The 26,723-nt window shown below is 68.4% G+C and overlaps 6 protein-coding genes across 10 annotated transcripts in view; 4 read left to right on the plus strand and 2 right to left on the minus strand.

Moving 5' to 3' along the window:
• Window positions 1-12,664, plus strand: part of MRPS21 (mitochondrial ribosomal protein S21) — a 100,808-nt gene extending 88,144 nt beyond the window's left edge. The window contains exons 1-3 of one of the 3 annotated variants that reach the window (XM_086768612.1): window positions 11,538-11,595; window positions 11,774-11,864; window positions 12,419-12,664. In XM_086768612.1, coding sequence (XP_086624738.1) covers window positions 11,782-11,864; window positions 12,419-12,599 — 264 coding nt within the window. In that variant the 5' untranslated portion in view covers window positions 11,538-11,595; window positions 11,774-11,781 and the 3' untranslated portion in view covers window positions 12,600-12,664. Of the gene's footprint in view, window positions 1-11,537; window positions 11,596-11,706; window positions 11,865-12,418 lie in introns of those variants that run through there. The other 2 variants (XM_086768613.1, XM_086768611.1) reach the window with 2 other exon arrangements.
• The window catches only part of INTS3 (integrator complex subunit 3), a 187,142-nt gene that overhangs the window by 17,246 nt on the left and 143,173 nt on the right, over window positions 1-26,723 (minus strand). The gene's annotated exons all lie outside the window — the stretch shown is intronic.
• APH1A (aph-1A gamma-secretase subunit) lies at window positions 36-3,038 on the plus strand. 2 transcript variants are annotated; one of them, XM_086768447.1, is made up of 7 exons: window positions 36-162; window positions 1,144-1,314; window positions 1,565-1,638; window positions 1,857-1,979; window positions 2,077-2,204; window positions 2,470-2,593; window positions 2,841-3,038. In XM_086768447.1, exons 1-7 carry the CDS (start codon window positions 50-52, stop codon window positions 2,903-2,905), a joined length of 798 nt encoding a protein of 265 aa, XP_086624573.1. In that variant the 5' UTR covers window positions 36-49; the 3' UTR covers window positions 2,906-3,038. The 2 variants fall into 2 exon arrangements, with proteins under 2 accessions (XP_086624573.1, XP_086624574.1); XM_086768448.1 differs by having other exon boundaries at window positions 41-162; window positions 1,210-1,314.
• Window positions 3,541-6,954, minus strand: CA14 (carbonic anhydrase 14). Its single transcript, XM_086768446.1, is given in 12 exon segments — window positions 3,541-3,739; window positions 3,832-3,916; window positions 3,991-4,011; window positions 4,124-4,250; window positions 4,334-4,402; window positions 4,404-4,492; window positions 4,618-4,684; window positions 4,753-4,848; window positions 5,476-5,618; window positions 5,709-5,888; window positions 6,753-6,773; window positions 6,874-6,954. Coding segments are annotated over 12 exon segments (1,032 nt in total). The 5' UTR covers window positions 6,926-6,954; the 3' UTR covers window positions 3,541-3,657.
• Window positions 7,964-10,722, plus strand: CIART (circadian associated repressor of transcription). The gene is made up of 5 exons (XM_086768610.1): window positions 7,964-8,144; window positions 9,485-9,777; window positions 9,986-10,061; window positions 10,141-10,219; window positions 10,329-10,722. The coding sequence occupies exons 1-5, from the start codon at window positions 7,988-7,990 to the stop codon at window positions 10,582-10,584; spliced, it is 861 nt and encodes a 286-aa protein (XP_086624736.1). The 5' UTR covers window positions 7,964-7,987; the 3' UTR covers window positions 10,585-10,722.
• Window positions 12,876-26,307, plus strand: PRPF3 (pre-mRNA processing factor 3). The gene is made up of 17 exons (XM_086768401.1): window positions 12,876-12,955; window positions 13,310-13,391; window positions 14,811-14,992; window positions 15,674-15,804; window positions 20,057-20,203; window positions 20,601-20,684; window positions 20,794-21,014; window positions 21,376-21,682; window positions 22,318-22,484; window positions 22,610-22,692; window positions 23,236-23,379; window positions 23,657-23,756; window positions 24,233-24,346; window positions 24,886-25,004; window positions 25,576-25,659; window positions 25,777-25,838; window positions 26,054-26,307. The coding sequence occupies exons 3-17, from the start codon at window positions 14,848-14,850 to the stop codon at window positions 26,198-26,200; spliced, it is 2,055 nt and encodes a 684-aa protein (XP_086624527.1). The 5' UTR covers window positions 12,876-12,955; window positions 13,310-13,391; window positions 14,811-14,847; the 3' UTR covers window positions 26,201-26,307.

Below are 26,723 nucleotides of genomic sequence, written 5' to 3' on the forward strand. Positions count from 1 at the left end.
GGGCCCCGCCCCGCCCCCGCCGCCATGGGCCCCGCCCGCCCCCGCCGCCATGGGCGCCGCCGTTTTCTTCGGCTGCGCCGGGGTCGCGTTCGGGCCCGCGCTCGCGCTGGTGCTGCTGACGGTGGCGGCCGAGCCCCTGCGCGTCATCGTCCTGGTGGCGGGGTGAGCGGGGGGGGGGAGCTGTGGGGCCGGGCTGGGGCCTCGCGGTGTCAGCGGCACTGGGGGGGGCTGAGGGGCCCGTTCTGGGGAGACTGGGGGGTCAGAGAGCGGGGGGGGAGCAGTTCGGGGCTCAGAGAGCTTTGGGGGGGGGTTAGGGGGCAGTGGGGGGGTCAGAGGTCAATGAGGGGGGCACTTCTGGGGCATTTGGTGGGCAATTTGGGGGGCTGAGAGCGGGGGGGGCAGACCTGGAGTCAGAGAGCTTTGGGGGGGTGAGGGGGCCGTTAGAGGGCAGCTGGGGGGTCAGAGAGCTTTGGGGGGGCTGAGGGGGGCAGCTGGGGGGTCAGAGAGCTTTGGGGGGGCTGAGGGGGGCAGCTGGGGGGTCAGAGAGCTTTGGGGGGGCAGTTGTGGGGCAGATGAGGGGTTTGGGGGGCAGGCAGCTCTGAGGGGGCAGTGGGGAGGCTGTGGGGGCAGCTGAGGGGGGCTGGGGTGGTGCAGGCAGCAGCAGGGGGTGAGGGGCCCGTGGAGGGGGGTGAGGGGCCGGTGGGATCGAGGTGTCAAGGGGCAGCTGGAGAATTGGGGCGGGGGGCAGATCTGGGGGAGCTGCGGGGGCCGCGGGCTGGCTGCGCGCCAGGAGCCGTCCCCGCACCGCGCCCCCCTGGCCCTGGGGTCTCCCAGCGCCCGGCTGCGCCGGCTCAGCGACCGCGTCCCGGCCGAGGCGAAGCGCCCGCGGGCCTCGGCTCAGCGCCCCGCCCCGGGACGGCGGGACCCGTTCCGGGCTGCGACCGCGCAGCCTCTGCGACCTCGTCGTGGCTCTGGGAAGCGAAAGGAGCGTTTCGGCTTCGGAATCTGTTTGGGTTTTGGCCACGCGCTTCCTCTACGCGCCCAACGCGCGTGGCAGTCCGCGGCCGCGTGACCCGGAGCCGGGCGGATCGAGCCGATTGCCGCGTGGCTCTGAGCTCCGCGGCCTGTTCCTCTCCTCCGCAGGGCGTTTTTCTGGCTGGTGTCGCTGCTCCTGGCCTCTCTGATCTGGTTCGTTTCGGTCCACCTCAGCGACCGGGAGAACGCCAGGCTGCAGTACGGGCTCCTCGTCTTCGGCGCCGCCGTCTCCGTCCTGCTGCAGGAGGCTTTCCGCTTCGCCTACTTCAAGCTGCTGAAGTAAGAGCCCGTCCGAGGGCGGGCTGCGCGCCCCGCGGGGCCGCCCGCTTCGTTCTGCGGGCTGCAGTCGGAGCCCCACCTCTGTTATTTTTCTCCGGGGAGACCCACAAAGCGTCCCCCTCGTTAAATCCCGGGAGAGAGCCGCTCCTCCTCGCCGCGGGCTCGTTTGCAGCCGCCCCTTCCCCTCTGCGGCGCGACGAGGCCCCTGTTCCCGGGCGGGCCGCTCACGCTTTCTCTCCCGCCCGAGCAGGAAAGCGGATGAAGGGCTGGCGACGATCAGCGAGGACGGCCGGTCCCCCATCTCGCTGCGGCAGATGGCTTACGGTGAGCGCCGCTCGGCGGGGCGGGGGCTGCCGCTGGCCTCCCTGCGCTCTGCGGGGCCGCGCGGCGGCGGGTGCTCGCCCGGGTTTTGGGGCCCGGCGGTGGCGGTGATGAGCCCGCCGGGCTGACGCAGCCTTCCCAACCCTTTTTCCCCTCCTTTCCTTGGGCTGGGGGCGGCGCGGCCGCGGTCGCTCTGGGCTGACTCCCTGCTCCCTCCGCAGTCTCCGGCCTGTCCTTCGGCATCATCAGCGGCGTGTTTTCCGTCATTAACATCCTGGCCGACTCCATCGGCCCGGGCGTCGTCGGGATCCACGGGGATTCGCCGTACTACTTCATCACGTCCGGTGAGGCTGGGGGCCGGCGCGGGACGGGGGCGCGGCGAGGAGGAGGAGGGCGGTGACGGGGTCTGAGCGAGGCTCTTGGTGGCTCGGTCTCCCGCAGCGTTCCTCACCATGGCCCTCGTCTTGCTCCACACCTTCTGGGGGGTGATCTTCTTCGACGCCTGCGAGAAACGTCGCTACTGGTGCCTGGGGCTGGTGGTTGCCAGTCACCTCCTCACCTCGGGGCTGGTGAGCGCAGGGGGGCCGGGCGCGGGGAGGGGGTGGCGGGGACACCCGCTGCTCCTTCGGGCTCCCTGAATCCCCCCGCAGCCTGCGGGGGTGCGCCCGGGTGGGACGGAGGATTGGCCGCTGAGCCGCGGGCGGGAGATCGCTCGGCGGGAGTTTAAGCCGGGCTTTGCCGAGCTCAGCCCAGCGCGGGGGGCTCCCCTTTCCCCCCCGCCGCCGTTCTGCGGGGGGTGGCCGGTTCCCAGCGCGGCTCTCTGCGTCCCGCCAGACGTTCCTGAACCCCTGGTACGAGGCCAGCCTGGCGCCCATCTTCGTCATCACGCTCTGCACCGGCCTCTGGGCCTTCTCCACGGCGGGGGGCTCCCTCCGCAGCGTCCGCAAGTGCCTCTCCTGTAAGAGGGGGCCGGGCAGGGAGGGGGGCTCTGCTGGGGGGTCTCTGGCCCCTTTTACGTGTTGGGGGGGGGTCACACCCACGTGCGGGGGCGCTCGGAGCTGCCGGGATGGGGGAGGCCGGCTCTTGCCGTTTTGTTGGCCGGGGGCCGCGTTTCCTGGCGGCCGGGGGGCTCCCGCGAACCCCCGAACCGGCCCCCTGCCCCCAAAGCAGCCGCGCTGCCCCCCTCACCCTGCGCTCCCCCCCAGGTAAGCAGGAGGACGGCAGCAGAGCGATGACGTACTCGGCGCTGCAGGTGCCTTTCGAGGACTGAGCGGCCGCGCGCCCTGCCCGCGCTGCCGCCGCCGCACCCAAGTGCCCTCCTCTCGGCGCCCGGCCGCTCGCCGCGCCGCCTTCGCTCGGCCGTTCCCGCCGCCGCGGCCGCTCCCCGTGGCGCAGAGGCAGCTCCGCGGCACACGGGCCGTCCCGTACCCCGTCCCGCTCCCGACGGATGGGGGGGCTCGGGGCAGGACCCCCCTTCCCTCGCGGTTTCCCCCCGCCCCGGGGGGGCGCGGTGCCGCCCGCTGCCATTCCCCGCCGCGTGGAAGCGGGACGACGCTTGGGGGGCCGGGGGAGCCACGAGGGGGGGTGCTCTCCCCCCTCACCCCCTTTCTGCCCCCCGCGGGGTCTGGGGGCGCTCGTTCCCCTGCTGTACAACCGGGGGGGTAAATTATTTTTTTGACTGAGAGTAAAACCCTTTTACTAGAGCGACAGGTACCACGGCGCCGAAGCGAGTTCTGCGGGGGGTGCGTGGGGGGCAGAAAGGTTGGCCCCCACTTCCTGCTGTGCCCCCAGTTTTGGGGGGAGCACTCGGGCGTCCCGCTTTCTGGGGGCAGACGGGGTCCAGCCCCCGCGGTACGCAGCCCTGTTCCCTCCCGGTAAAGAGCCGCCGGCAGCGTGGGGGGGGAAGGGGCTTTATTTCCAGTGGGGCTGGGGCAGGAGCCGCCGCTGCCGTGGGGGCTGAGCCGCAGCCGGCCCCGCGGGGGGGCAGCGGGGGTCCCCTCGCAGCCCGGCCCGGGGTGGGGTTCAAGGGCGGGGGCCGTCGTCGGAGGGCGTGCGGCGCGAGGAGGCTTTGAACACGACGTCCTGCTCCTGCGCCCTCCCGGCTCTGCTTTTGGGGGGGGGGGGGCTGAGGTGAGAGCCACGCTCCCCCGGGGGGCTCCGGGCCCCCCCCCCCCGTGGGGATCGGGGGCCTCTCACCGCATCCTCTTGGCCGTGAAGTGGATGGCGAGGGAGAGGCCGAGGCAGCCGCAGACGGCGCCGAGGACGATGGCGACGATTTCACCTGGGTGACGCCGCAGAGCGCTCAGGGGGGGCCGGGGGGTGACCCCCCCCGTCCCAGCACCCCCCGGGCGGTACCTGTCGAATACCCCTCGCGCCCTGCAAGAGCGGAGCCGGGGCTCAGCGCCGCAGCCTCGCGCCCGCCCGCGGCTCCGGGAGCCGTTTTAGGGGCGCGGGGGGGCCCTCCCCCCCTCCCCGGGCCGGAGCTCACCCCGGGGGAAGGACGCCAGCACCCGGCGCTGGTTGAGCTCCTGCGGGACCCGAAAATTGGCCACCAGGCGCTGGGGCTGGGGCTCGCCCGCCGCCGTGCTGTAAAGGGCTCCCTGCAGCTGCTCCAGCTGAAAGGGGGTGCAGAATGGGGGGGGGCTGCTCCCAAAAGCAGCGGGGGGGGGGGTGCGGCCCCCCCCCGGGCGGGCCCTACCTGTGCCGTGCCGATGAGGACGGGCTGCTGGAAGAGCGTCCAGAGCACACCCTGGGAGCAGGGCGGCGTGGGTGAGCGACCCGTTGTAGCGGTAGTACAGGTCCAGGCGCGGGGGCAAGAGGTCCCGCACGCTGAAGGAGGGGATGGCCGTCGTCTGCCCTGGGGGGGGGGGAAGGCGGTTGGGGGGCGCCCGGAGGGATTTGGGGTCCCCCAGCCGCGCCGCCGCACGCCTTCCCCGCTGTCTCCCCTCGCTACCCCTTCTCGCTCGCGCGCCGGCCGCTCACCTGCGTAGCGAATGCTCCCGAGGTGGCGCAGGATGTGGTCGTAGGCGGGGTGCGGGTCAGCGCCCACCTGGGGGGAGCAAGGGAGGGGTCAGCGCCGTGGGGGGTGGGTGCGGGGGCGTTTTGGGGGCTGCGTACCTCCAGCAGCACGGCCAGCACGGCCAGCCCGCCGGCGTGGTGCTGCGCCTGGCTGGCGTTGGCGTAGCGCTCCGCGTCGTAGTGCACCACGTGCATCTGCGGGCAGAGCGGCTCCGCGCGGGGGCAGAGCGGGGCCCCCCCCAGCCCGCCCCCCCGCGCAGCCCCCTTTCCCGCGCCCGGCTCGGACCCCCGGCCCTGCGCCCCCTCCTCGGCCCCGTCACCCCGGCCCGTGCTGGCTCCCGCAGCCGGACCCTTTCTTGCTCCCGTCTCCACCCCTGCGCCCCTTCCTGCGCCCCGTTCCCGCCCTCGGACCCCTTTCCCGCGTCGTTTCTTGCACCCAGACCGTTTCCTGTTCCCTGCACCCATTTCCCGCACCCGATTCCCACGCCCGGACCCCTTTCCCAGGCCCCTTTCCCCCACCTTCTCCAATTCCCGCACCCGGACCCGATTCCCGCACCCAATTCCTGCGCCCAGACCCATTTCCCACGTTGTTTCCCACACCTGGACCCATTTCCTGCACCCAATTCCCGCACCCGGACCTGTTTCCTGCACCCAGATCCATTTCCGTGTTGTTTCCCGTGCCCAGACCCGATTCCCGCACCCGATTCCTGCACCCGGACCCGTTTCCCAGACCCGTTTCCCCCGCTTCTCCCGTTCCCGCCGCCATGCCCTTTCCCAGGCCGGAGCCCCCCTCGCCCCCCGCCCCACCCCGGGACCCCGTACCTCGGCGGGGGCGCGGCGGCCGTCGAGCAGGTGCTCAGCGCCGCCGGCGCGCCCGGGCCGGCCCCAGTGGAAGTGCAGCTGCGCGGCGGCGAAGCTGCGGGGCAGCCCCTGCAGCCGCAGGGAGGGCGGCAGCACCAGCACCGCTGCGGGGCGGCGGGGTGGGGGACGCGGCGGGGGTCTTAGCGGGCGCCCGCGCCGCGCGGGGACGCCCCCCAAACCCGGCGGCCGCTCACCGGTGTGGCCGTTGTTGGCGAGCGCGAAGGCCGCGGCGGCGGGGCGGCCGTAGCCCACGGGGCGCAGGGGCGGCAGCGAGGGGTCCGGCTGCGCCCGCTGCGTCCGGATGTCGATGGGCGACTGCGCCCGGCCCCCGCACTCGGGGTGCCCCTCGGGCCAGTGCTGCTGCCCGTGGGGGCCTGCGGGGACCCCCCCCAGCGCCGCGGGGACGCCGCTTTACGCCCCGACCCCAAATGCCCCCGTTTCCCCAAAAACCGGGCCGCCGGCGCCGTCCCCAGCGCGCTCCTTAAGCTGCTGGGGATTTTTTTTCCGGCCGGGGGAGCAGGGACAAAGCCGGGCCCCCGAGGGGGGTGGGGGGCACCCGAGGGGTCCCCGCGGGCCGGGGCTCAGCCGGGATTTGGCCGAGGCCAGATCCTAATTGGATTTGGCAGCGGGCGCGGGGCCACGGCCTTACGTAAAGGAGCACAATGGGAGCACTGGAGCGAGGGGCACGCGGGGGGCCGGGGGGGCTGCACCCAGCTCCCTCCCTCCCTTCGGGGGTCTGGGGGGGACACGGAGGAGCTGCACCCACCCATCTCCCACCGTCTGGGGGGACCCGCGTGGGACGTGGAGAGGCTGCACCCACCCATCTCCCCCCATTTTGGGGGACCCGGGGGTCCAGGGTGGGCATGGGGGGCTGCACCCACCCATCTCCCCCCATTTTGGGGGGACCCGAGTGTGTGGGGGGGCTGCACCCACCCATCTCCCCCCATTTTGGGGGACCCAGGGGTCCAGGGTGGGCATGGGGGGCTGCACCCACCCATCTCCCCTCATTTTGGGGGACCCGGGGGTCCAGGGTGGGCATGGGGGCTGCACCCACCCATCTCCCCCCATTTTGGGGGACCCAGGTGTGTGTGGGGGGTCACAGAGGGGCTGCACCCATCCAACCCCCTCCCTTCTGGGGGGGCCCGGGTGCTGCCCCCCTCCCGGGTGCGTGGGGCGGTGTTTTCGGGGCTGTGGGGGCGAGCGGGGGGGGTCCCGGGGTGGGACGGGGCCCCACTCACCCTCGTACGCCCAGTGGGGACCTGTGGGGGGAGCAGCGGCGTTGGGGGCCGGGGGCTCAGGTGGGCCCCTCCCCGGGGACCCCCGCTGGGGGGGGCAGGAATTGGGGCGGGGGGCACTCACCGGCGGGCAGGGCGGGGGCCAGGCCCCCCAGCAGCAGGAGGGCACGGAGCATGGCGGGGGGCGGGGGGGCGGCTGCTGCCGGCCCGGCCTTAAATACCCACCCGGGACGGGCCCCCCGGGGGGCGGGGGGTGGAGGGGCCATCCCCGGGGCGGGGGGACGGGGGGGGTTGGGGGGCTGGAGGCTTCGGGGCTGTGGGGTGGGGGCTGTGGGGTGGAGATTTGGGGGCTGGGGGCTGTGGGGTGGAGATTTGGGGGCTGGGGGCTTTGGGAGGCTGTGGGGTGGAGATTTGGGGGGCTGGGGCTGTGGGGTGCTGTGGGGTGGAGATTTGGGGGGCTGGGGGCTGTGGGATTTGGGGGTCGGGGGCTTTGGGGGGGCTGTGGGGTGGAGATTTGGGGGGCTGGGGGCTGTGGGATTTGGGGGTCGGGGGCTTTGGGGGGGCTGTGGGGTGGAGATTTGGGGGGCTGGGGGCTGTGGTGTGGGGGATTTGGGGGGCTGGGGGCTTTGGGGGTGCTGTAGGGTGGAAATTTGGGGGGCTGGGTGCCCTTAGGGGGGGGACCCTGCGCACGCTCCCCAGCCCCGCCCCCTTTCCCGACCACGCCCATTCCCCCACGGCCACGCCCCCTTCCCCTCCCACCGGGCGGGGCCGCGGGCACGCGGACGCCCCGCCCCGGTGGCGTCACCTGGGCGCGTGCCCCGCCCCCGCGCGCCCCGCCCCCACGTGGGGCCCCACGCGCCCGCCGGCCGCCATTATGTAACGGCGCCGAGGCCAGGCCGCCGCCCCCCTCCCTCCCTATTGGCCGCGAGGGCCGTGACGCGCGGCCGAGGCCGCCCTCCATTGGTGGATCCCGGCAGGGGCGTGGCCAGGGGCCGTCCCCGCCCCCCAGCGCAGAGCCCCGTGACCGGCTGCCACCCCCGGGCCCTCCCCCGCCGCCCGCCAGGGGGCGCTGCCCGCGCCGCCACACGGAGGGGCGTGGCCGCGGCCCCACCCTCCCGGCCAATCAGCGCGGGGCGGCCTCCGCATTGGGCAGCGCCGGCGACGGGAGCGGACCAACGGGGGAGAAGGGGGCGGGACGGCGCGCGGGGGCCCCGCCCCCTGCCGGGGTGCGGCGGCCAATGGGTGCGCGGGGAGGGCGGCGCCCAGCGGGAGGCACGTGCGGCCGCGCACGTGTCCGCGTGGGGCCGCAGCAGCCGGGGCGGAACCGGCGCCGGGACGGGGACGGAGACACCGGTACCGGGACAGCGACACCGGCACCGCCGCGGCCGCCAGCAGGTGCGACCGGGGGGGGGACCGGCACCGGAGGGTCCCGGTGTGGGGGGGGGCGGCACCGAGGGGTCCCGGTGTGGGGGGGCGGTACCGAGGGGTCCCGGTGTGGGGGGGACCGGCACCGGAGGGTCCCGGTGTGGGGGGGGGCGGCACCGGAGGGTCCCTGTGCTGGGGGGGGGCGGTACCGAGGGGTCCCGGTGGGGGGGGGGGCGGTACCGAGGGGTCCCGGTGTGGGGGGGGGCGGCACCGGAGGGTCCCTGTGCTGGGGGGGGGGCGGTACCGAGGGGTCCCGGGGGGGGGGGGGGCGGCACCGGAGGGTCCCGGTGCTGGGGGGGGCGGTACCGAGGGGTCCCGGTGGGGGGGGGGGGCGGTACCGAGGGGTCCCGGTGTGGGGGGGGGCGGCACCGGAGGGTCCCGGTGCTGGGGGGGGCGGTACCGAGGGGTCCCGGTGTGGGGGGGGGCGGCACCGGAGGGTCCCGGTGCTGGGGGGGGGCGGTACCGGAGGGTCCCGGTGTGGGGAGGGGCGGCACCGGAGGGTCCCGGTGTGGGGGGGGGCGGTACCGAGGGGTCCCGGTGTGGGGGGGGCGGTACCGGAGGGTCCCGGTGTGGGGGGGGGCGGCACCGGAGGGTCCCGGTGCTGGGGGGGGCGGTACCGAGGGGTCCCGGTGCTGGAGGGGGGCGGTACCGAGGGGTCCCGGTGTTGGGGGGTGGCGGTACCGAGGGGTCCCGGTGTGGGGGGGGGGGGGGGCGGTACCGGCAGGTCCCGGTGTGGGGGGGGGCGGTACCGAGGGGTCCCCGGTGTGGGGGGGGGGGGCGGTACCGGCAGGTCCCGGTGTGGGGGGGGGGCGGTACCGAGGGGTCCCGGTGTGGGGGGCGGGGCGGGCAGGCACCAGACCAGATGGGAGGGGGGCGATTCTGGGTACGGGGGGCGCGGGGCCGGTTGGGGGGTCCTGGTCCTGATGGTGGGGGCTGGGTGAGGGGGTCTGGGTCCCTGAGGCGGGTTGGGGGGGGGGTCCTGGTCCGAGTTACGGGGGTCCCGGTGCTGGGGGGGTCTCTGTCTGGGGTGGGGGGGTCCTGGTGCTGGGGGGGCATCTCTGTCCGGGGTGGGGGGTCCCAGTGCTGGGGGGGGGGTGTCCCAGGACTGGAGGTGGGGGTCCCATCCTGGTGTGGGTCCCAGTGCCGGGTGGGGCCCTGCACCCCCCACCCTGTGCCGACCCCGCACCCCAGGACTGGGAGGTGCCAGCAGAGGGGGTCTGGACACCGCCCCCCCCCCCGCCAGTTTCTCTATTTCCCATTTTTTCCCAATTTCCCCCCTTTTTCCCCCTTTTTTCCCCTCCCGCCCCCAGGCAGACTCGGCCGGGCGGCACCGCGGGACCTGAACCCGGGCAGAGTCTCCTCCGGGGGGGCCCCCCCCGCCATGGAGCCCCCCGCCCGCCCCTGCTCCTGCGGCTCCAGCCCGGGGGGCCCCTCCGACAGCGAGGCCGAGGCGGGCGGCCCCCCCAAACCCGAGCGGAGCCGCAAGCGCCCGGGGGGGCCGGACCCCGAATTGCCCGCGTCACCCCAAGGGGGAAAACGGCCCCGGAAAGGGGATGGGGGGGACGCCCCGCCCAGCGACGGCGATCGCCTCTTTGCCCAAAAAGTGAGTTTTTGGCAGGAAAAACGCAGCTGCACATCTGGGAGGGTGGGGGGGCAGCTCATGGGCCCCCAAAATGCAACTCTGCCTCAGTTTCCCCACCTGAAATAGGTGGGGGGGGGTGAAGGGGGGATAAGTGGGGGGGTGAGGCCCCCTCCCCGGTCTGGATGCAGCCCGGCCACCATCCTCCTCCTCCTCCTCCTCTTCCTCCCAGTGCCAGGAGCTGCGGGGCTTCATCCGGCCGCTGGCGGAGCTGCTGGAGGGGCTGAAGCGGGGGCGATACGAGAGAGGTGGGTGCCCCCCCTTCCCCCAAACCCCCCCCCTTCCCCCCTCCCCACGAGGATTCACCGCATTTTTCGGGGTCCCCAGGGCTGAGCAGCTTCCAGCAGAGCGTGGCCATGGACCGCATCCAGCGCATCATCGGGGTCCTGCAGAAACCCGAAATGGGGTGAGTGTCCCCCGAGAGTCCCCGCGGCGGGGGGGGCGGGGGTGAAGGGACACCCCCGTGGGTGCCCCCCCCCCCGCAGCGGGGTGACGGGCGCTCTCTGTCCCCGCAGCGCCCGGTACCTGGGGACGCTGCTGCAGGTGGAGGGGATGCTGAGGGTCTGGTTCCCCCACGTCACCCCCAAACCCGCCCAGGATCATCCGGCCCCCGCCGCCGGCGCCCCCCAGCGCCGCCGCCCTCCCGCCGGCCCCCCCGGGGCGCCCCGCTGCCGGCGCCTGCCCGAGGACAGCACTGGGACGCCGGGGACATCGCGACGGGGGTGCCACCGCCCCGCCCAGACCGGGACCCCCCTGGCGCCAGACGCATGACCCCCGGCTGGGGGAGGCGGGGGTCTCTCCTGGTTTTCTCCATTTTTGCCTTTTTTGATTTTTTTTTTTTTAATTGTGGACAGTGAGACCTGCTGGCGGGGCCCTCGCGTGGGGGGGCCCCAACGCCCCCCAGGAGCCCCAAACCTCTGGGAGGGGGGGGGAACGCGGGGGGGGGGGACGCGTGTGCCTTTGCCAGAGCGGAGCACCCTCCCTGGTGGGGGGGGGGGTCGCACCTCGGTGCACTGCGGGGGGACGGGCGGGGGGCTGGCCCCCCCCGCCGGGCCTATGCCTTCCCCCTGCGTGGCGTTTTGGGAGTGGGGGCTGAGGGGGGGGGGTGTGTGTCCCCCCAGCCCCCCGAAGTGGGGCTGCCCCACGCCCGGCCCTGCCGGAAGCAATAAACGCCGCGGGAGCGGCCGGGGCCGCCCGGTGCCGGTGTCCTCTGTGCCCTGGGGGGGGTCGGAGCCCCCGCCGTCCGGCCCCTCCCCCGCCGCGGGACCCCCCCCGTGCCCCCCCCTCTCCCCGGCTGTGGGGCAGGGCCAAGCCGGGCGCTCCCCAACGCCCCCCCCCCCCCCCCATCCCATCCCATCCCATCCCTGCCCCGGGCCGTGACCTCTGACCCTGTGCCCCGCACCCTACGCCCTGCCCCCGCTGCCCCACATCCCCAGCCCGGCGCCCTAAGCCCCGCCCCACAGCCTGGCCCCGCCCCTAAGCCCCGCCCCCTGCCCCGGATGCGCTAAGCCCCGCCCCACAGCCTGGCCCCGCCCCTAAGCCCCGCCCCCTGCCCCGGATGCGCTAAGCCCCGCCCCACAGCCTGGCCCCGCCCCTAAGCCCCGCCCCCTGCCCCGGATGCGCTAAGCCCCGCCCCACACCCTGGCCCCGCCCCACACCCTGGCCCCACCCCTAAGCCCCGTCCAGGCGCCCTAAGCCCCGCCCCCCAGCCTGGCCCCGCCCCGGCGCCCTAAGCCCCGCCCCCGGCGCGGGTCACGTCCGGTTCCGGGTCACCCGGGCGCAGTGAGTGGCGCTGCCGCGGCTCCTCCGGTGGGGGGGGGGGGAGGCGGAGGGGCGATCGCGGCGTCTGCGGCACCGGTACCGGGGAGGGGGCGGCTCTGCGGGCCGGGGGGGGGGGGATCCGGTCTGCGGGGGGGGGGTGAGGGGTAGCCCCGCTCCCACGCCCCCCCCCGTCCCGCAGCGGCCGCCATGGCGAATCACCTGCGGTTCCTGGCCCGCACCGTCATGGTGCAGGGCGGCAACGTGGAGGCGGCCTACGGCGCGCTCAGCAGGTGAGGGGGGCACGGGGGGGTCCCGGGGCGGCGGGGGGGGGGCCCGTCAGGCTGCAGCGGACACCGCGGTCGCGCTAATTAAACCGGCTCGTGCTCAGTCATGGGTGGGGGCGGCCTCCTCTCCCCCCTCCCCCCCCGCGCCGGGGGCTTCTCGCCCTGCGTCACCGCGCAGGGGGTCGGGGGGGAGATCCCGCCGCCGCCCCGTTAACGCGGGAGCGGTGCCCGGTTGAGCCGGATCCGCGGGGATCCCACCCGCCGGGAGGGGTGGGGGGGCGGTTTGGGGCGGGGGGGGGCAGGGGGAGATCCCGCCGCCGCCCCGCGAACGCGGGAGCGGTGCCCGGTTGAGCCGGATCCGCGGGGATCCCACCCGCCGGGAGGGGTGGGGGGGCGGTTTGGGGGGGGGGGGGCAGGGGGAGATCCCGCCGCCGCCCCGTTAACGCGGGAGCGGTGCCCGGTTGAGCCGGATCCGCGGGGATCCCACCCGCCGGGAGGGGTGGGGGGGCGGTTTGGGGGGGGGTCGCGGCGCCTCTCACCGTGTCCCTCCCGGCCCGCAGGATCCTGACGCAGGACGGGCTGGCGGAGGCGGTGCGGCGGCGGCGGTACTACGAGAAGCCGTGCCGGCGGCGGCAGCGGCGGGCCTACGAGGCGTGCCGGCGGGTGTACGGCGCCGAGATGGGCCGCAAGATCGGCTTCCTGGCGCGGGCCGTGCGGCAGGACCCCTGGCCGGGCTGCTAGGGGCGGGGCGAGCCCCCCTTCCTCCCTTCCCCCCCCCCCCCCGAAATAAACGCCCCTCCCCCCCATCGCCTCGTTAATTTCCTTGGAAGTAATTACGCGGGGGCGGGCACGTGGCGGCGGTTCCCGCGCTGACGTCACGCGGGGAAAAGGCGGGAGGGGGGGGGGGGGGCGGGACGCGCGTCGGCCGTGCCCCACCCCTTTCCAGGCCACGCCCCTCTCCTTCCCGACAACCCCCGCGCGGGAGCGAGTGCGCATGCGCCGCGCGGCCATTTCCGTTTCCGCCCCGACGTGCCGTCACCGTCGGGGCCGCCGCCGCGCACCGGGCCGGGGCCTACGGGGCCGCGCCCCGCCCCGCGGTGAGGGGAACGGGGGCGGCCGGTCCCGCGGGGGGGCGCGGGAGGGGGCGCGGCCGGGGGGAGCGGAGGGGACGGGGGGAGCGGTGGAGCCGGGCTGGGGATCCGGGAGAGCGGGGGGGGGTGGGCGCGGAGCTGCCGCCTCCGGTCGCGCTGGGAAACCGGGGGCCGAGCGGGGCGGGGGGGGGACGACGACCGCCGGGGATGTTTCCCAGCGCCCCGGGCGTGCGCAGCCGCGGCCTTGGCGCCGTCTCCTCGGGGCCGCAGCGGGAATTGGGGCTCAGGCCGGCGGCTGAACTCTTCATTTTTGGGTTTTTTTTTGGTTTTTTTTTTTTTTTTTACATTTAATCCCCGAAGGGAGCGGTTTGTCCGGCCGCCAGCGACGCAGGAGCATCGGCGTCAGCCTCCCGCCCTTCCAGGCAGGAACGCCGTGACGACGGTTAGTGCCCGCGTACGCGCTGAAAGCCTCGCGCGCTCGGTTTCCCCCGCCGCGGTTCCTTGCTGCCGCCCCTCGTGTGCCCGGGAGGCCCCGCCGTCCGGGGCCGCTGGCGACGTTCCCTGCGGGCGCCGAACGGCGCGTGCGCTCTGCCGACGTTCCGAGCAAAACGCCGTTAGACCTGCCGCGCTCCTGTGTCGGGCCTCGTTAGGTCACAGGCGAAATTAATATAGAGTTTAAGATTAATATAGAGTTTAAAAGAAGCGCTAATCGCCTGAGTTCTGCGTTCAGTAACGTACGTGCGTGCAGCTGCGGGTGCGTCGCGCAGTAATTAATTATTTCCACCGATCTGGACCCTCGGGGTGTTACGTGCTGCACAGTCAGACCTTGCGGGTGAAGTCCTCCAACGACTGACGCATCCATGAGAAACTGGCTGGGAGAAGTAGGAAGCCGCGGAGATTTTCCGGCTTTTGGCCGCGGAGCGGGCGCAGCTCCCAGGCTCGTCACTCGGGGTTTCGGCAACGAGGCCGGCGTTTGGTCGGGGTTCTGTTGCAATCGACCCGCGTTAGCGTCACGGCTCCGCAGCGGGGGGAGAAGCGCCGAGGCCGAGCACGTTCCCCTAAGAAGATTTTCTCCTGGTTCCGGATAAGGGAGACGTGGTTTCCAAATCAGATTAGGGCCCGGGCGCGTAATTAAACGCGTGTCGCGTTTGCAGCGTGAGAGCCTCAGGCGATTAACGGTGAGGAGTTTTTCCCGTGAGAAATCGGTAACTCCGCGTTCGCTCGGCCGCTGGTTTAAGCAGCGAGCGCGGGGGCGGCGGGGCGCGTGCTGGGTTTTTAAGTGGCGGCGAAGCGGAGCGCGACCGAAGTCGTCGGTGAAGCTCGGGGTGAACGGAGGGCGGGCAGGTGCTGCCCGAGGGTTTTAGCTCGGCGGCGTGCGAGGCGGTCGCTGTTCCGAAACCGCGGAGTGCAGGCTCCTGGCTCCTGGGCCGCGCGAGGGCCTGGCCGAGCAGCCGCGGAAAGAACCGAGAGGAGTTCTGGGAGGAGCCGAGGCGCGGAGGGGTGCCCTGAAACCGAGCGCTCCCGTCCCGCGTGGGGGATCCTGACCCGGAAGGACCGGTGCCGTGCGTCCTGCCGCCGTCCGTGCGGGAAAGCCGGCGGGACGTCGCGGGTTCAGGGCGGAATTCCTGCGGAGTGATCCGAGCGCGGTTCCCTTCGCGGGGCCTGGTGCTGCGCCGTGTCCGCTGAGGCCCTGCCTCTGCGCGTCTGATTTTAACTCGCGGTTTGAAAACGAGGGAGCAAAAGTCACTTCCCGGAGCTTCCACCGCTTGAGGTCCTCCTCACAAAGGACGAAAGCGCAGCACGGGAGCGACGATGACCTGATTTTACCGCTCTGTGGTTTTCCTGTCGTTCTCCTTTACAGGCACGAGCAGAACAGTTCAGTCCGGCTCCCGGCGAAGATGTCGCTCTCCAAGAGAGAGCTGGATGAGCTCAAACCATGGATCGAGAAGACGGTGAAGCGAGTGCTGGGGTTCTCGGAGCCCACCGTGGTCACGGCGGCGCTGAACTGCGTCGGGAAGGGCATGGACAAAAAGAAAGCAGCCGGTACGCGCAGGCGGGCCCCAGCCCTCGCCCCGCAGCCGTCCGCAGAGGCGCTCGGACGCTGCGGCAGGGAAAGCGCGCGCACGCGGGGCCCCAGGCAGCCCCGAGTGGCTCCCTCCGCTCCCGAGGGCCAGGGCCGCGCGGCAGGTCGCGGTTTCCTTGCCGGCGCGGCCGGGAGGGGGGACGCCGTCCCTCCTGGCGCGCGGTCCGCTTTGCGTTGAGCTGGGTTCGTGAAACAGACGCGAACCCCCAGAGCCGCAGGCTCCGGAGCGCACGTGGGGGTGATCCTGACCCGGCCCCGGTGCGACAGGCAGGCACGCGGAAATCCGCGCGGGCGCGGGAGACGTGGGCCGAGCCTTGGAGCAGCTTGTAAAAACCCGCGGGAGTAGAAAGGTGTTTAGGGCTCTTTTCCTGAAGGAATTGAAAATGATAATTCAACTCGTGGCCTTGGTTTGGTTTTTTGACGATTAGAGCCCCAACTTTCCTCTAGTTGAGGCCTGGACTGCCTCAGTCCTTCGCAGTGCAGGGCTCCTGCCGCCCCCAGAGGCCTCCGCGGCCCAGGCTGCGGCCCCGCTGCGTTAGCGGGGTTTGATTCACGGCGTTGCCGAACTCTGGGAGTTCCCGGCTCTCCCGCCCGTCCCGAGCGGTGAACCCTGAGTTTACGCAGCTCCCCCTCTTTTGCAGACCACCTCAAGCCCTTTCTGGACGACTCCACGCTGCGGTTCGTGGATAAGCTCTTTGAGGCGGTGGAGGAAGGCCGGAGCTCCAGGCACTCCAAATCCAACAGTGACCGGAACCGGAAGCGAGAGCTAAAGGTGATTATTGATTATTGATTTTTTTTTTGCTGTGGTTTGGTGGCTGCGGAGGCAGCGCCGGTGCTCTGCCGCGCTCTCCTCTTCCAGAGAGGTACGTCTCGTAGTGCTCCAAGTTGAAGAGAAAAGACCCTTCCCCGCGACGGAGCGCGTGAGCCTTTGCCTTTCGGCTCTTGGGTGAGGCAGCGCCCCGCTCTCCGTGGGGACGGCCGAAGAGGAAGGATTTTTAGCGATCTCCGCCTGGCTTGTGCGGCAGAGTAACTTCCCAGGGCTGCGTCTCTCCCTTTTCGCTCGTGCTCTTCGCCGTTGCCTTGGCAGCGCCGTCTTTTCCCTGGGAGCCTGGGGTAGCTGCTCCCAGCAGCTTCCCGTTGCTCTTCCTTGCCCAGACGCGCCGCGCTTCGCTCTGCCGGCCGGCTCCTCGTCAGCGAGCGAGCGGGGCTCTGTGGTGGCTGCTCCGGTGGGTTTCCGTTCTCTTTTTCCTGCTGGAATCAACAGAGGGGCATTTTTTTGACAGCCCCCATGGCGGCAGAAGGTTAATTCCAGCAGCTCTGGTGTTTCTCCCGCCTGACGCTTGTCTGGGATGTGGAAGTCTCTCGCGTCCAAACCTGTTCTCCCCTCCTTTCTTCTCCTGAAGACGTCACTCGCCGTCTTCCGGAATTGCGTTTTTCCGTCCCTGGCGCACCGCGTGCGAGAGGGGCTGCTGTCCGCGCCGCTCCCCGCTCACGGAGTAAGTTTCCTTTCGCTTCCGCGGTTCCAGCGTACGGCAGTCTGCGTCTCTGCGACGGCTTGACTCGGCGCGAGCCAGCGCGGCCCCGCTCGGGATTTGCATCTCTGCAGGTGTGGGGGAGGCAGCTGCCCCCGCTCCCTGCTTGCTGTTAGAAACTTGCTTTTCTCCCGCCGTCTGGCTGAGGCTTGAACCACTCTCCAGGGCGGATACGTTCCGCGGATAACGAGCAGTGTGTTCGGACACAGCCCGGACACGTTCCGCGGATAACGCGCGGTGCGTTCAGACACGGCGCGGACACATTCCGTGGATAACGCGCAGTGCGTTCAGACACGGTGCGGACACGTTCCGCGGATAACGCGCGGTGCGTTCAGACACGGCGCGGACACGTTCCGCGTTTAACGCGCGGTGCGTTCAGACACGGCGCGGACACGTTCCGCGGGTAACGCGCGGTGCGTTCAGACACGGCGCGGACACGTTCTGCGGTTAACGCGCGGTGCGTTCAGACACGGCGCGGACACGTTCCGCGGATAACGCGCGGTGCGTTCAGACACGGCGCGGACACGTTCCGCGGATAACGCGCGGTGCGTTCAGACACGGCGCGGACACGTTCCGCGGGTAACGCGCGGTGCGTTCAGACACGGCGCGGACACGTTCCGCGGATAACGCGCGGTGCGTTCAGACACGGCGCGGACACGTTCCGCGGGTAACGTGCGGTGCGTTCAGACACGGCGCGGACACGTTCTGCGGTTAACGCGCGGTGCGTTCAGACACGGCGCGGACACGTTCCGCGGATAACGCGCGGTGCGTTCAGACACGGCGCGGACACGTTCCGCGGGTAACGCGCGGTGCGTTCAGACACGGCGCGGACACGTTCCGCGGGTAACGCGCGGTGCGTTCAGACACGGCGCGGACACGTTCCGCGGATAACGCGCGGTGCGTTCAGACACGGCGCGGACACGTTCCGCGGATAACGCGCGGTGCGTTCAGACACGGCGCGGACACGTTCCGCGGATAACGCGCGGTGCGTTCAGACACGGCCCGGATACGTTCCGCGGATAACGCGCGGTGCGTTCAGACACGGCGCGGACACGTTCCGCGGATAACGCGCGGTGCGTTCAGACACGGCGCGGACACGTTCTGCGGATAACGCGCGGTGCGTTCAGACACGGCGCGGACACGTTCCGCGGATAACGCGCGGTGCGTTCAGACACGGCGCGGACACGTTCCGCAGATAACGCGCGGTGCGTTCAGACACGGCGCGGACACGTTCCGCGGATAACGCGCGGTGCGTTCAGACACGGCGCGGACACGTTCCGCGGATAACGCGCGGTGCGTTCAATCGGCCTCCGTCCCCAGCACTGGTACAGCCCGAGGAGTGGCGGCGCGGCCCCTCACACCTGGAGGGATCTGCCTTTGTGCGCCTCAGCCCCCCAGAGCGGCGGTAGCTTAGCAGGATCTCGATCTCCTGCGTCTCCCGCGTGTTTCCGTGGTGCGGTTCCGCTTTGATTTGGGTCTTGGGCCGGCGCAGCCCCGCGCCGTGCCGAGCTGCCGCGCGGCCCTTAGACGGCGAGGTTTCGGCTGGGCCGGTGGCTCCTGGCTGCTGCTCCTCCTGCTTTTCATCTCCTGGGGAGGTGGCGCGGAGCTCGAGACGTCGTCAGTCGCGCCACTGCTGGGCGCTTTGCGGTGGCAGGATTGCGGGCTGCAGCCTGGCGAGGGGACGCTTGCGGCGCAGCGAGCGCGTGCGGGTGCCGCCTTTCGTCACGAGCGGAATTCGGGTGGTGCTCGCCTTCGGGCCGGCAGCCTCTCGCCTTCCTCGCGGCCGTGCCCAGCGCGCTGCAGGGCCGGGGGGGGCAGGGAGCGGCATCCTGGCGCCGAGGGGATCCTGCGCTGGCAGAGCGGAGCAGGGACGGGGCTGGGTGCGGAGCGGAGCAGGTGATTCTCCTCCAGCGAAGCGCCCGCCGGAGCGTCTCACGTGGCCGCGGATGGCGTTCCCAGCTGAGCTGAAGGCAGGGCTGGGAAGCAGCGGAGCAGAGCCGTCCTTCTCCTGGCTCCTGGCGTGGGGAGCCAGCCAAATCGTCGCCGCCTCTCTCCGGAGTTATTTCTTGGAGGTCCTCCGTCGAGATCCGGGTCGCTGCTGACCTGCGGTAACACGAGGAGCTCCAGTGAGGCCGGCAGATCGCGGTGGTGCCTGCGGACCGGCGCGTCCCCGCGCCCCGGGGCGGGTTCTGGAGTTGCAGTTGTACTTGCTCAGCTGAACCTCGTGGCAGCGAGCAGCGGATTGATCCGGAATGGTCACGGCCGCCTGGCCTGCGCGCCCCCTGCTTAGCTCTCGCGGGGTAGGTCGCTGCTTGGGAAGCTTCAGGAACGGAAACGTGACGGTTTGCACGCTTTGTACTATGGGCAAGTCCTTTCTCTTGAACTCGCAGGTTTTCCAAGAAGTACCTGTGTCTGGATGAGGAAGTGTCCTTGTAGGATATGAACCGTTGTAGTGAAGAAGGGATTGCGGCTAACGCTTACAACCGGTGTGTATATCTTCTTTTCCAATAACACCTTGGCGCGCACGCACGCAGTGACGCAGCCGCAGGGACAAATCCAGTGTACCGCACGGAAACCAGGCGCTGACTGGGTGAAATCCACGGCCGCAGGCTCACGAGCTGGGGCGTGCTTGGACAGCGCGCTTCCCCGGCTCCCCGAGCGCAGAGCTCCGCGTAAAGCGCGCTGCGCCTTTTTGGTTTTTTTTGGCGCTGGCGCTGCCTGCGAGTCCTTCGGCGTGGTCGTTGCTCTGCCTGCGCTTCTCCGGGGCGGCTCGGTTTAGGCGCGGCGTCTTTGGATCCGAGCCGGAGTCGACTGGGTCGGAGCGTGAGGGAATGCCGCGGGTGTCCTGACCCCGTGCCGGGACAGGGTGAAGCCCTGGCCCAGGGCGCCCGGAGGAGCTGTGGGTGCCCCGTCCCTGGCAGCGTCCCAGGGCTGGACGGGGCTGGGAGCGCCCTGCTCCGGTTGGAGATGTCCCTGCCCCGGGCAGGGGGGGAACTGGATGGGCTCTGAGGTCCCTTCCAACCCAAACCCTTCTGTGGTTCTGTGGTAGCACAGCACAGCTTCCTTCACCAAACTCTCTGAAGTTGGTGGAAGAGTGGAAACCATTTTGGCCCAGGTCAGCTTCTGGGCAGGCTTTTTCCCTTTCTCCGGGTGGCTGAGCGAGACCTTGCAATCTCCTCAGCGCCCAAAAGCCTTCGACCGCGGAGGAGAACTGTGGCGGCTCTTGCAGAGGCACATCCCTCTGGTGTCTCCCGTCCTTCACGCTCTTGCGTGGATCGTCACTGGTGCTTCTCCGGCGGGGGACCGGGGCGTGGGCTCCGCGCGGGATGAGCAGGAGATCGGCCCGCGAGTGCCGCCCCGGAAGCTGACCCGCAGCGTGGCGCTGACCGCACCGTGCCGAATCCGATCCGTCTGCTGGCTTCTCGTCTTGAAACAGCAGCCGTCGGAATTCTTTGGTTTAACCACTTTTCTCCTCCTCTCCTTTTACGTTAGGATGTGTTTGGTGATGACTCTGAGGTATCCAAGGAATCTTCCGGCGTCAAGAAGCGGCGCATACCGCGGTTCGAGGAGGTCGAGGATGAGCCCGAGGTCATCCCAGGCCCGCCGTCGGAGAGCCCGGGGATGCTCACCAAGCTACAGGTCAGTCTGACCGGGCTGCGCTGAACCCGCGCTCGAGATCTGCAATCCCACCGTGCTTTAGAGTTCATCTTAATTTGTGTCGCAAGCTCAGCAAGCAAATGGCAAGTGCTTTTGATTGTTCCTTGTTCGCCGCGGTCGTTGCCTGCGTTCTCTTCGGGGCCGCTCGCGCGTTAGGCTAACGATAACGTGAAGCCTGTGAGCGAGGAGAGGCTGGGTGTTCTCCTCGCGCAAGCTGCAGTAAACGTTCCTAGTAGCGAGTGCCCGCGCCGCGAGATTCCCGCTCTGCGGCTGGGGGTTGTTGGTCAGAGCGGCTTGGTGCGGTTCTGTTCTCGCTAAGCTGGCTCGCGTGCAGCCGAAACGAGCTGAAAAAGCTCCCTGTCCAATTGTCTTTCCGCAGATCAAGCAGATGATGGAGGCAGCCACCCGGCAGATCGAAGAGAGGAAAAAGCAGCTGAGTTTCATCAGTCCTCCGACACCACAGGTACCCGCTGGAAGCCAGAGGCAAATCCCGCTGGCCCCATTTTAGCTGTGACGTATGGACAGAGGTGTGCTGGGACAGACACCTCGCAAACTTCCCTCTCTGTCAACAGCCAAAAATTTCTTCTTCATCCCAATCGGAGCGCCTCCCCATCGGCAACACGATCCAGCCCTCGCAGGCGGCGACCTTCATGAACGACGCCATTGAGAAGGCCAGGAAAGCTGCGGAGCTGCAGGCCCGGATCCAGGCTCAGCTGGCCTTGAAGCCAGGGCTCATCGGCAACGCCAACATGGTGGGGCTGGCCAACCTGCACGCGATGGGGATCGCGCCGCCGTGAGTACCGGCCGTTTGCGGGGTAGTCCTGACGAGCGTGGCGGCGGAATGCCCCTGGAGGCTCTGAGCAAAGGTTTCTCCAGCGCTGTTGGTTCCCTGGCAGCGGCCTTAACGGCTGCTGAAGGAACACTTTTTATGTTAAAGAGGTGAAATGGAGGTTGGTCCTTCCGCGGGTAAGACTCCCCCAACTTCTGTGCGTGAGACTTGGTCCTTTCTGGCGGCGCAGACGAGATTGGGCGTTACCGGGAGGCCTTTCACAAGTCTGGGGCTGGTTTGGTGCTCTCCGAGGAAATGAGGCTCACGTTTCCTTCGAATTAACGCCGTACTCGCGTTTCAACGCGGTGTTTTGTCTTTCCGCCAGGAAAGTGGAGCTGAAGGATCAGACAAAGCCTACGCCACTGATCTTGGATGAGCAAGGCCGAACTGTTGATGCGACTGGTAAAGAGATTGAGTTGACTCACCGCATGCCAACCCTAAAAGCAAACATCAGAGCGGTGAAGAGAGAGCAGTTCAAACAGCAGCTTAAAGAAAAGCCCTCGGAAGATATGGAGTCGAACACTTACTTTGACCCCCGGGTCTCCATAACCCCAGCCCAGCGTCAGAAACGCACCTTTAAGTTCCATGAAAAAGGCAAATTTGAGAAAATTGCCCAGAGGTTGCGAACGAAGGTATTGGAGGTCTTGCCATGCTAACTGACAGCACGGACGTGAGGGTTCGGTTCGGGATGGGAGCTGGCTCTCCTCTCCCGGGATGCGAAGGGAGCTGTGTTGGCTTTGAGAAACGTTCCCGTAAAGTCCCCTGAAACTTTCCTGTCGGCACCGTTCTTGCTGGAAAGGCAGGCACCCGAGTGAGAACGTGTTTGTAGGAATTGTTCTTGCAGCCGTCTTCACTTGACGAAAGACAAAATCTATTTTTTTGACAAAAGATTGAAAGTTTTCTGGCCAAGCGTTGTTTCCATAGAAGCAATGACCCAAGTGGTGGAGGTTTAAAGGAATCTTGAGGAAATGCCCAGGTTCTTGGGGAAAACGGGAGAGAAGAGCTTAGTTAGGAAAGTCCAGGGATGTGATGCCTAGGGAGGCGTGCCTGTGGGATCGTTCCGTGCTCCTAGCAGGCTCGGTGACCCCATTTTTGGCACGTTTGTGAGCTTCGCAAAAAGGGCTGCGCCGCCATGTGCTGCGTGGTTTCCTCTGTGGTCTGCTTCAGATTGTTTTTTAAAAAAAAAAAAAAAAATCAGCAGGTGCCTACGTGTTGCGCTCTTTGGGAATGACCTGTGTGTGCGCCGTGTTCCTCTCCTCGTTCTCAGGCTCAGCTAGAAAAACTGCAGGCGGAGATCTCGCAGGCTGCCCGGAAGACGGGGATACACACGTCCACCAAGTTGGCTCTCATCACTCCGAAGAAGGAGCTGAAGGAGGGGGAGATCCCGGAGATCGAGTGGTGGGACTCCTACATCATCCCTAACGGCCTTGACTTGTAAGTTTGGAGCGTCCGGCCGCGGGAGGAATCGCGGGGAGCCCCCCGGGGGCGGCGGGGTTTGCTGAGCGCCTGGGTGTTCGGGCTGGGAGGTTTGCAACATCGCCCGACTCTCTCCTTTCTAGAAAAGGCGGAACGTCTTCAAAGAGAGACGAGTACTTCGGGATCACGAACCTCGTGGAGCACCCGGCGCAGCTCAGCCCGCCAGGTACCGCGCCGGCTTTGGCCGCCTTCGCTGTTTAACTGCAGACGAAACAGCGCGGGCAGCTTGGTGGGGTGAACCGGCGGGCGAGCCCCCGCGCGTAGCTCCAGCCTGGCGTCTCTCCTCCCTGTGAGGAGAAATCGTGACGATAAGTCCGAAAGCTCTGCAGAAATTAGAGGAACAGCTGAATACCAGAAGTCATAGCTGAAAATGGCAGACTTTGCCCTGTTTTGGGACGCTCGATATGAAGCTTGTAGCCGTTACCGGTAGCGAGCTCACCTGTCGATGGCCTGCTCTGTGCTCGCCGGGGTGGAGGTGCGGGCATAAAATAACTGCAGAGCGTTTTACTTCTCAGGAAAATAAAAAAAACCCAGGCTGGATGCGTTTTCCTCGTTCTGTGCTTGGGCCAAACAGCCTGCAGCGCTGCAGAGGTCGGGGCTGTCGAAGCGTGGGTGTAACGGAGCGTGGTACGGGCGCAGCGGTTGCAGGCAGGATTTTCTCTTCTTCAAAAGCAAACTGACGTTTGTCTTGGCTCGGGTCTCTTCCCAGTGGACAGCGACACACCAGTGACCCTGGGGGTTTATTTAACCAAGAAAGAGCAGAAGAAACTACGGCGACAGACTCGGAGAGAAGCCCAGAAGGAGCTGCAAGAGAAAGTCAGGCTGGGCCTGATGCCGCCGCCGGAGCCCAAAGGTAAGCGACGGCTACGGCGAGCGCAGCGCTGGGCTAACGCGGGCCCTCGGCCGCCAAAGCGGTGGCCCGGGCCGAGCGTGGACGCGGCTGGGAATGCCGCAGGCAGCGCAACTTCTGCGGGATCGCAGGGATCGGGGTGTGGGTGTGGTCCGGTCCCTGCGCGTGCGGAGGGTTTGCGCGCCCGCGAGCGTGCCTGGTGTTTCCGTGCCTTACCGTCGCGGCGGAGCGGGGGCTGGCGGGAGCCCCTCGCAGCTCCTCTCTCCCGTTTCCCTTGCAGTAAGGATTTCAAACTTGATGCGAGTGCTGGGGACGGAAGCCGTTCAGGACCCGACGAAAGTCGAAGCTCACGTCAGAGCGCAGATGGCGAAGAGGCAGAAGTAGGTGGCGCCTTGTACCGTTTTTGGGGAGGGGTCGTTTTCAGATGGGTTCAGTGCTGGTGCTGGGCTGTTCGTAGAGAATTAAATCCGAGAACAGACGCAGCGAAGCTGCTGTTTTAGCGGCCCCGAGTGCCCCTCCCGGGAGCCCGGGGGGAGCTGGGTCTTGGTGATCAGCATTTGCCACCGGCGAGCGGCCGCGTGCCCGCCTTAAATGAGTTTCTCACCACGATGATGATCGCCATCACCCTAATTAATGTTTTCAGGGACGGCAAGGGGACAAATGGGACTGGTGAGTGGGTTAAAAAAGCCCAGTTGCTTTGAATTGAGGCAGGTATAGGCAGAAATACCGGGGCAGGAGCTGCAGCCGCGCTGGGATGCGTGGATTCTGTGGTTCGGGAGAGAAGGAGCCGTTTCCGTGCCGTAACGGCGACGCCGTAAGCTGCGTTTTGCTTATCGCTGTGTCTCTTTGCGTCCAGAGCTCACGAAGAAGCAAACGCTGCGAGAAAGCTCACCGCGGAGCAGCGAAAAGCGAAGAAGGTTAAAAAGCTGAAGGAAGACGTTTCGCAGGGAGTTCACATAGCGGTGTACAGGTGGGTGGGGGCTGGGCGCTCGTGGCGGGCGGCTCGCCGTGCGTCTCTTTCTAAGTACACCTGACAAACGCGCTGGTGGAGAGGAGCCGCCTTCGGTAGCAGGGCTGCACCGCTCGTCAGGTTGCCATCGCGCGTTAAAGAATCCCAGCCTGTAGCGATTCCGCTGTCCCGAGAGACGCGTCCCTTAACGCTGTCCTCCGCTCGCTAAAAACACGTCGGGTTTGCGGCGTGTCAGCCGGGGTTGGAGTTTCTGACGAGCCGGGCCGATTCCCAGCTGTCAGAGCTAACAGAGGTGTCCAGAAATCTGGAAACTTTGAAAATAGAAATGAAGTGAGAGTGGGAAGGGGCGGACGCAGCCTCTCTGGGCAATCCAAAACAAACGCGCGTCGTTTCGCGGTGCGGGAAGCGCCCCCGAGGAGCTGGAGGAGACGCTGGGCCCAGCCGAGGCAGAGCAGGGAGCTCTTGTGGCTGACGATCGTTCACAGACATTTCATTTTGTGGTTTGGTTTGGTTGTTTTTTTTTTTTTTTTAATCCTTAGGGTCAGAAACTTGAGCAATCCAGCAAAAAAGTTCAAGATCGAGGCGAACGCTGGCCAGCTGTATTTATCGGGCGTGGTGGTGTTACACAAAGACGTCAACGTGGTGGTGGTAGAAGGAGGTGAGCATTTCCGAGGCAGGCGTTTGGTCGCAGTGTCGCCTTCGAAAGCTCGCCTCTAGCAAAAATTACCGTGAAAATGCTCGATGGAGGGTTACGGAAGGACGAGGAAGTAAGGAGGCCGTTTGAAACTCCCTTAATTACGGCTCTCATGGGGTTAGCACTGACTGCAGGGCGCACTAATCCGGTTAGGAACCCCGGCGCCTTTGATGTTGAAGGGAAAAGCGCTTGACTCGAATCCTTGATGCTCTCCGAGCGGATGCTCAGAGCGAGGAGAGCCTCGGGGCTCGGTCTGGCGCCCTTTCTCACGGTTTGCACGGTTCTGAGGAATTTTGTGAGATGCTGAAGAGCCCGTTTGGCAGCAGGAGATCCCGAGGTGCCAGGGAGCCGAGCGCTGTGCCAAGGGATGCAGGAGAGGCTTGGCCACCCCGGGGTGTTAGCGCTGGATCAGCCCCATCACCTTTTACTGGGAAGCGTTTGTGGGGATAGTTTGGCTTCTGCTGCTTTGTAGAACCTCCTGAAAACGGAAAGTTGCAGGACTTTTTGTGAACACTGAGTCTCAATTCTTCCCCAGGCCCAAAAGCACAGAAGAAATTCAAACGTCTTATGCTTCATCGAATAAAATGGGACGAGCAAACCTCGAACACCAAGGGAGAGGGTACGTGTAAAACTGGGGAGGGGTAGGGAAGCAGCTCTTCCTCTGCCTTCGGGACTAAAATTACCTGCATTTGTTGGGTTTTTTGGGGTTTTATGTTTGTTTGTTTGTTTGTTTCAGATGATGATGAGTCCGATGAGGAATCCGTTAAGAAAACAAACAAATGCTCTCTGGTCTGGGAGGTGAGTTGTGGGCGTAGTTCAACACGGGGGGGGCTCAGGCTGGAGGGCTGCGAGCTGTCTGACAGCAGCTGAGGCAGAAACGACGTTCGAACGGGACGCAAAGCCGCTGCTCTGCCTCTTCCTGCCGCGTTTCTGGAGCCGCGGCAGCGCTGCGAGCGCGTCCCCCCGCCGCCCCCCGCGCAGGGCTCCTGCAGCCGCCCCTCTCCCCTCCCCAGGGCACGGCGAAGGACCGCAGCTTCGGCGAGATGAAGTTCAAGCAGTGTCCCACGGAGAACATGGCCCGGGAGCACTTCAAGAAGCACGGCGCGGAGCACTACTGGGACCTGGCGCTCAGCGAGTCCGTGCTGGAGTCCACAGACTGAGGGGGGCCGCCGCCGCCCCCTCCCTGCACCCCGCCCCCGGATCCCGGACAGCCCCCTGCTCCCTCCGCTCTCCCAGCGCAGCCATTAAAGACGTATTTTTTAAAACACATCGCCATGACGCTTGTTTTGTGGATGAAGCGGGGCGGGGGGTGACCAGAGGCTTTGCTGCCTGCGGAAAGAAGGTGGGGGCTGCTGCCAGGGGTGCTTTGGGGCAGCCGGGGGGCGCAGGCCGCCCCTGGGGGGCTGGCGGTGGCCGCTCGCTCCGTTATTTACGCCATAAACTCGGTTTTATTTAAAAGCCGGAGCCGTTTTGCAGCCCCGGGGTTGTGACCAGGCCCGAACCCCCGTCACGGCCGGGGGCGGCCGCCATCTTGCACGGCGGGGGGCGGCACGGCGCAGGCGCGAGATCCCCGCGCAAAGAGGCGGGGCCCACGGCGCAGGCGCGCAGGGACAGGGCGGCTCAGCGCATGCGCTGCGAGTGGAGAGCGCAGGCGCGGCGGGGGGGGCGCCGCGGCGGCCCGTG

This window comes from Chlamydotis macqueenii, chromosome 28 (genome assembly GCF_036417535.1).
Source record: "Chlamydotis macqueenii isolate bChlMac1 chromosome 28, bChlMac1.mat, whole genome shotgun sequence".
Taxonomy (NCBI): Eukaryota; Metazoa; Chordata; class Aves; order Otidiformes; family Otididae; genus Chlamydotis; species Chlamydotis macqueenii.

Bases quoted from the DNA above. Each gene is read 5' to 3' on its own strand.
- APH1A (XM_086768447.1), top strand. From the start codon at position 50: ATGGGCGCCGCCGTTTTCTTCGGCTGCGCCGGGGTCGCGTTCGGGCCC. The intron at 1,639-1,856 runs GTGAGCGCCGCT...CTCCCTCCGCAG, and splicing joins GCTGCGGCAGATGGCTTACG to TCTCCGGCCTGTCCTTCGGC. The intron at 2,205-2,469 runs GTGAGCGCAGGG...GCGTCCCGCCAG, and splicing joins ACCTCCTCACCTCGGGGCTG to ACGTTCCTGAACCCCTGGTA.
- PRPF3 (XM_086768401.1), top strand. From the start codon at position 14,848: ATGTCGCTCTCCAAGAGAGAGCTGGATGAGCTCAAACCATGGATCGAG. The intron at 15,805-20,056 runs GTGATTATTGAT...CTTTTACGTTAG, and splicing joins ACCGGAAGCGAGAGCTAAAG to GATGTGTTTGGTGATGACTC. The intron at 23,757-24,232 runs GTAGGTGGCGCC...CTTTGCGTCCAG, and splicing joins CAGATGGCGAAGAGGCAGAA to AGCTCACGAAGAAGCAAACG.
- CIART (XM_086768610.1), top strand. From the start codon at position 7,988: ATGGGTGCGCGGGGAGGGCGGCGCCCAGCGGGAGGCACGTGCGGCCGC. The intron at 8,145-9,484 runs GTGCGACCGGGG...TCCCGCCCCCAG, and splicing joins ACCGCCGCGGCCGCCAGCAG to GCAGACTCGGCCGGGCGGCA. The intron at 10,062-10,140 runs GTGGGTGCCCCC...CGGGGTCCCCAG, and splicing joins GCGGGGGCGATACGAGAGAG to GGCTGAGCAGCTTCCAGCAG.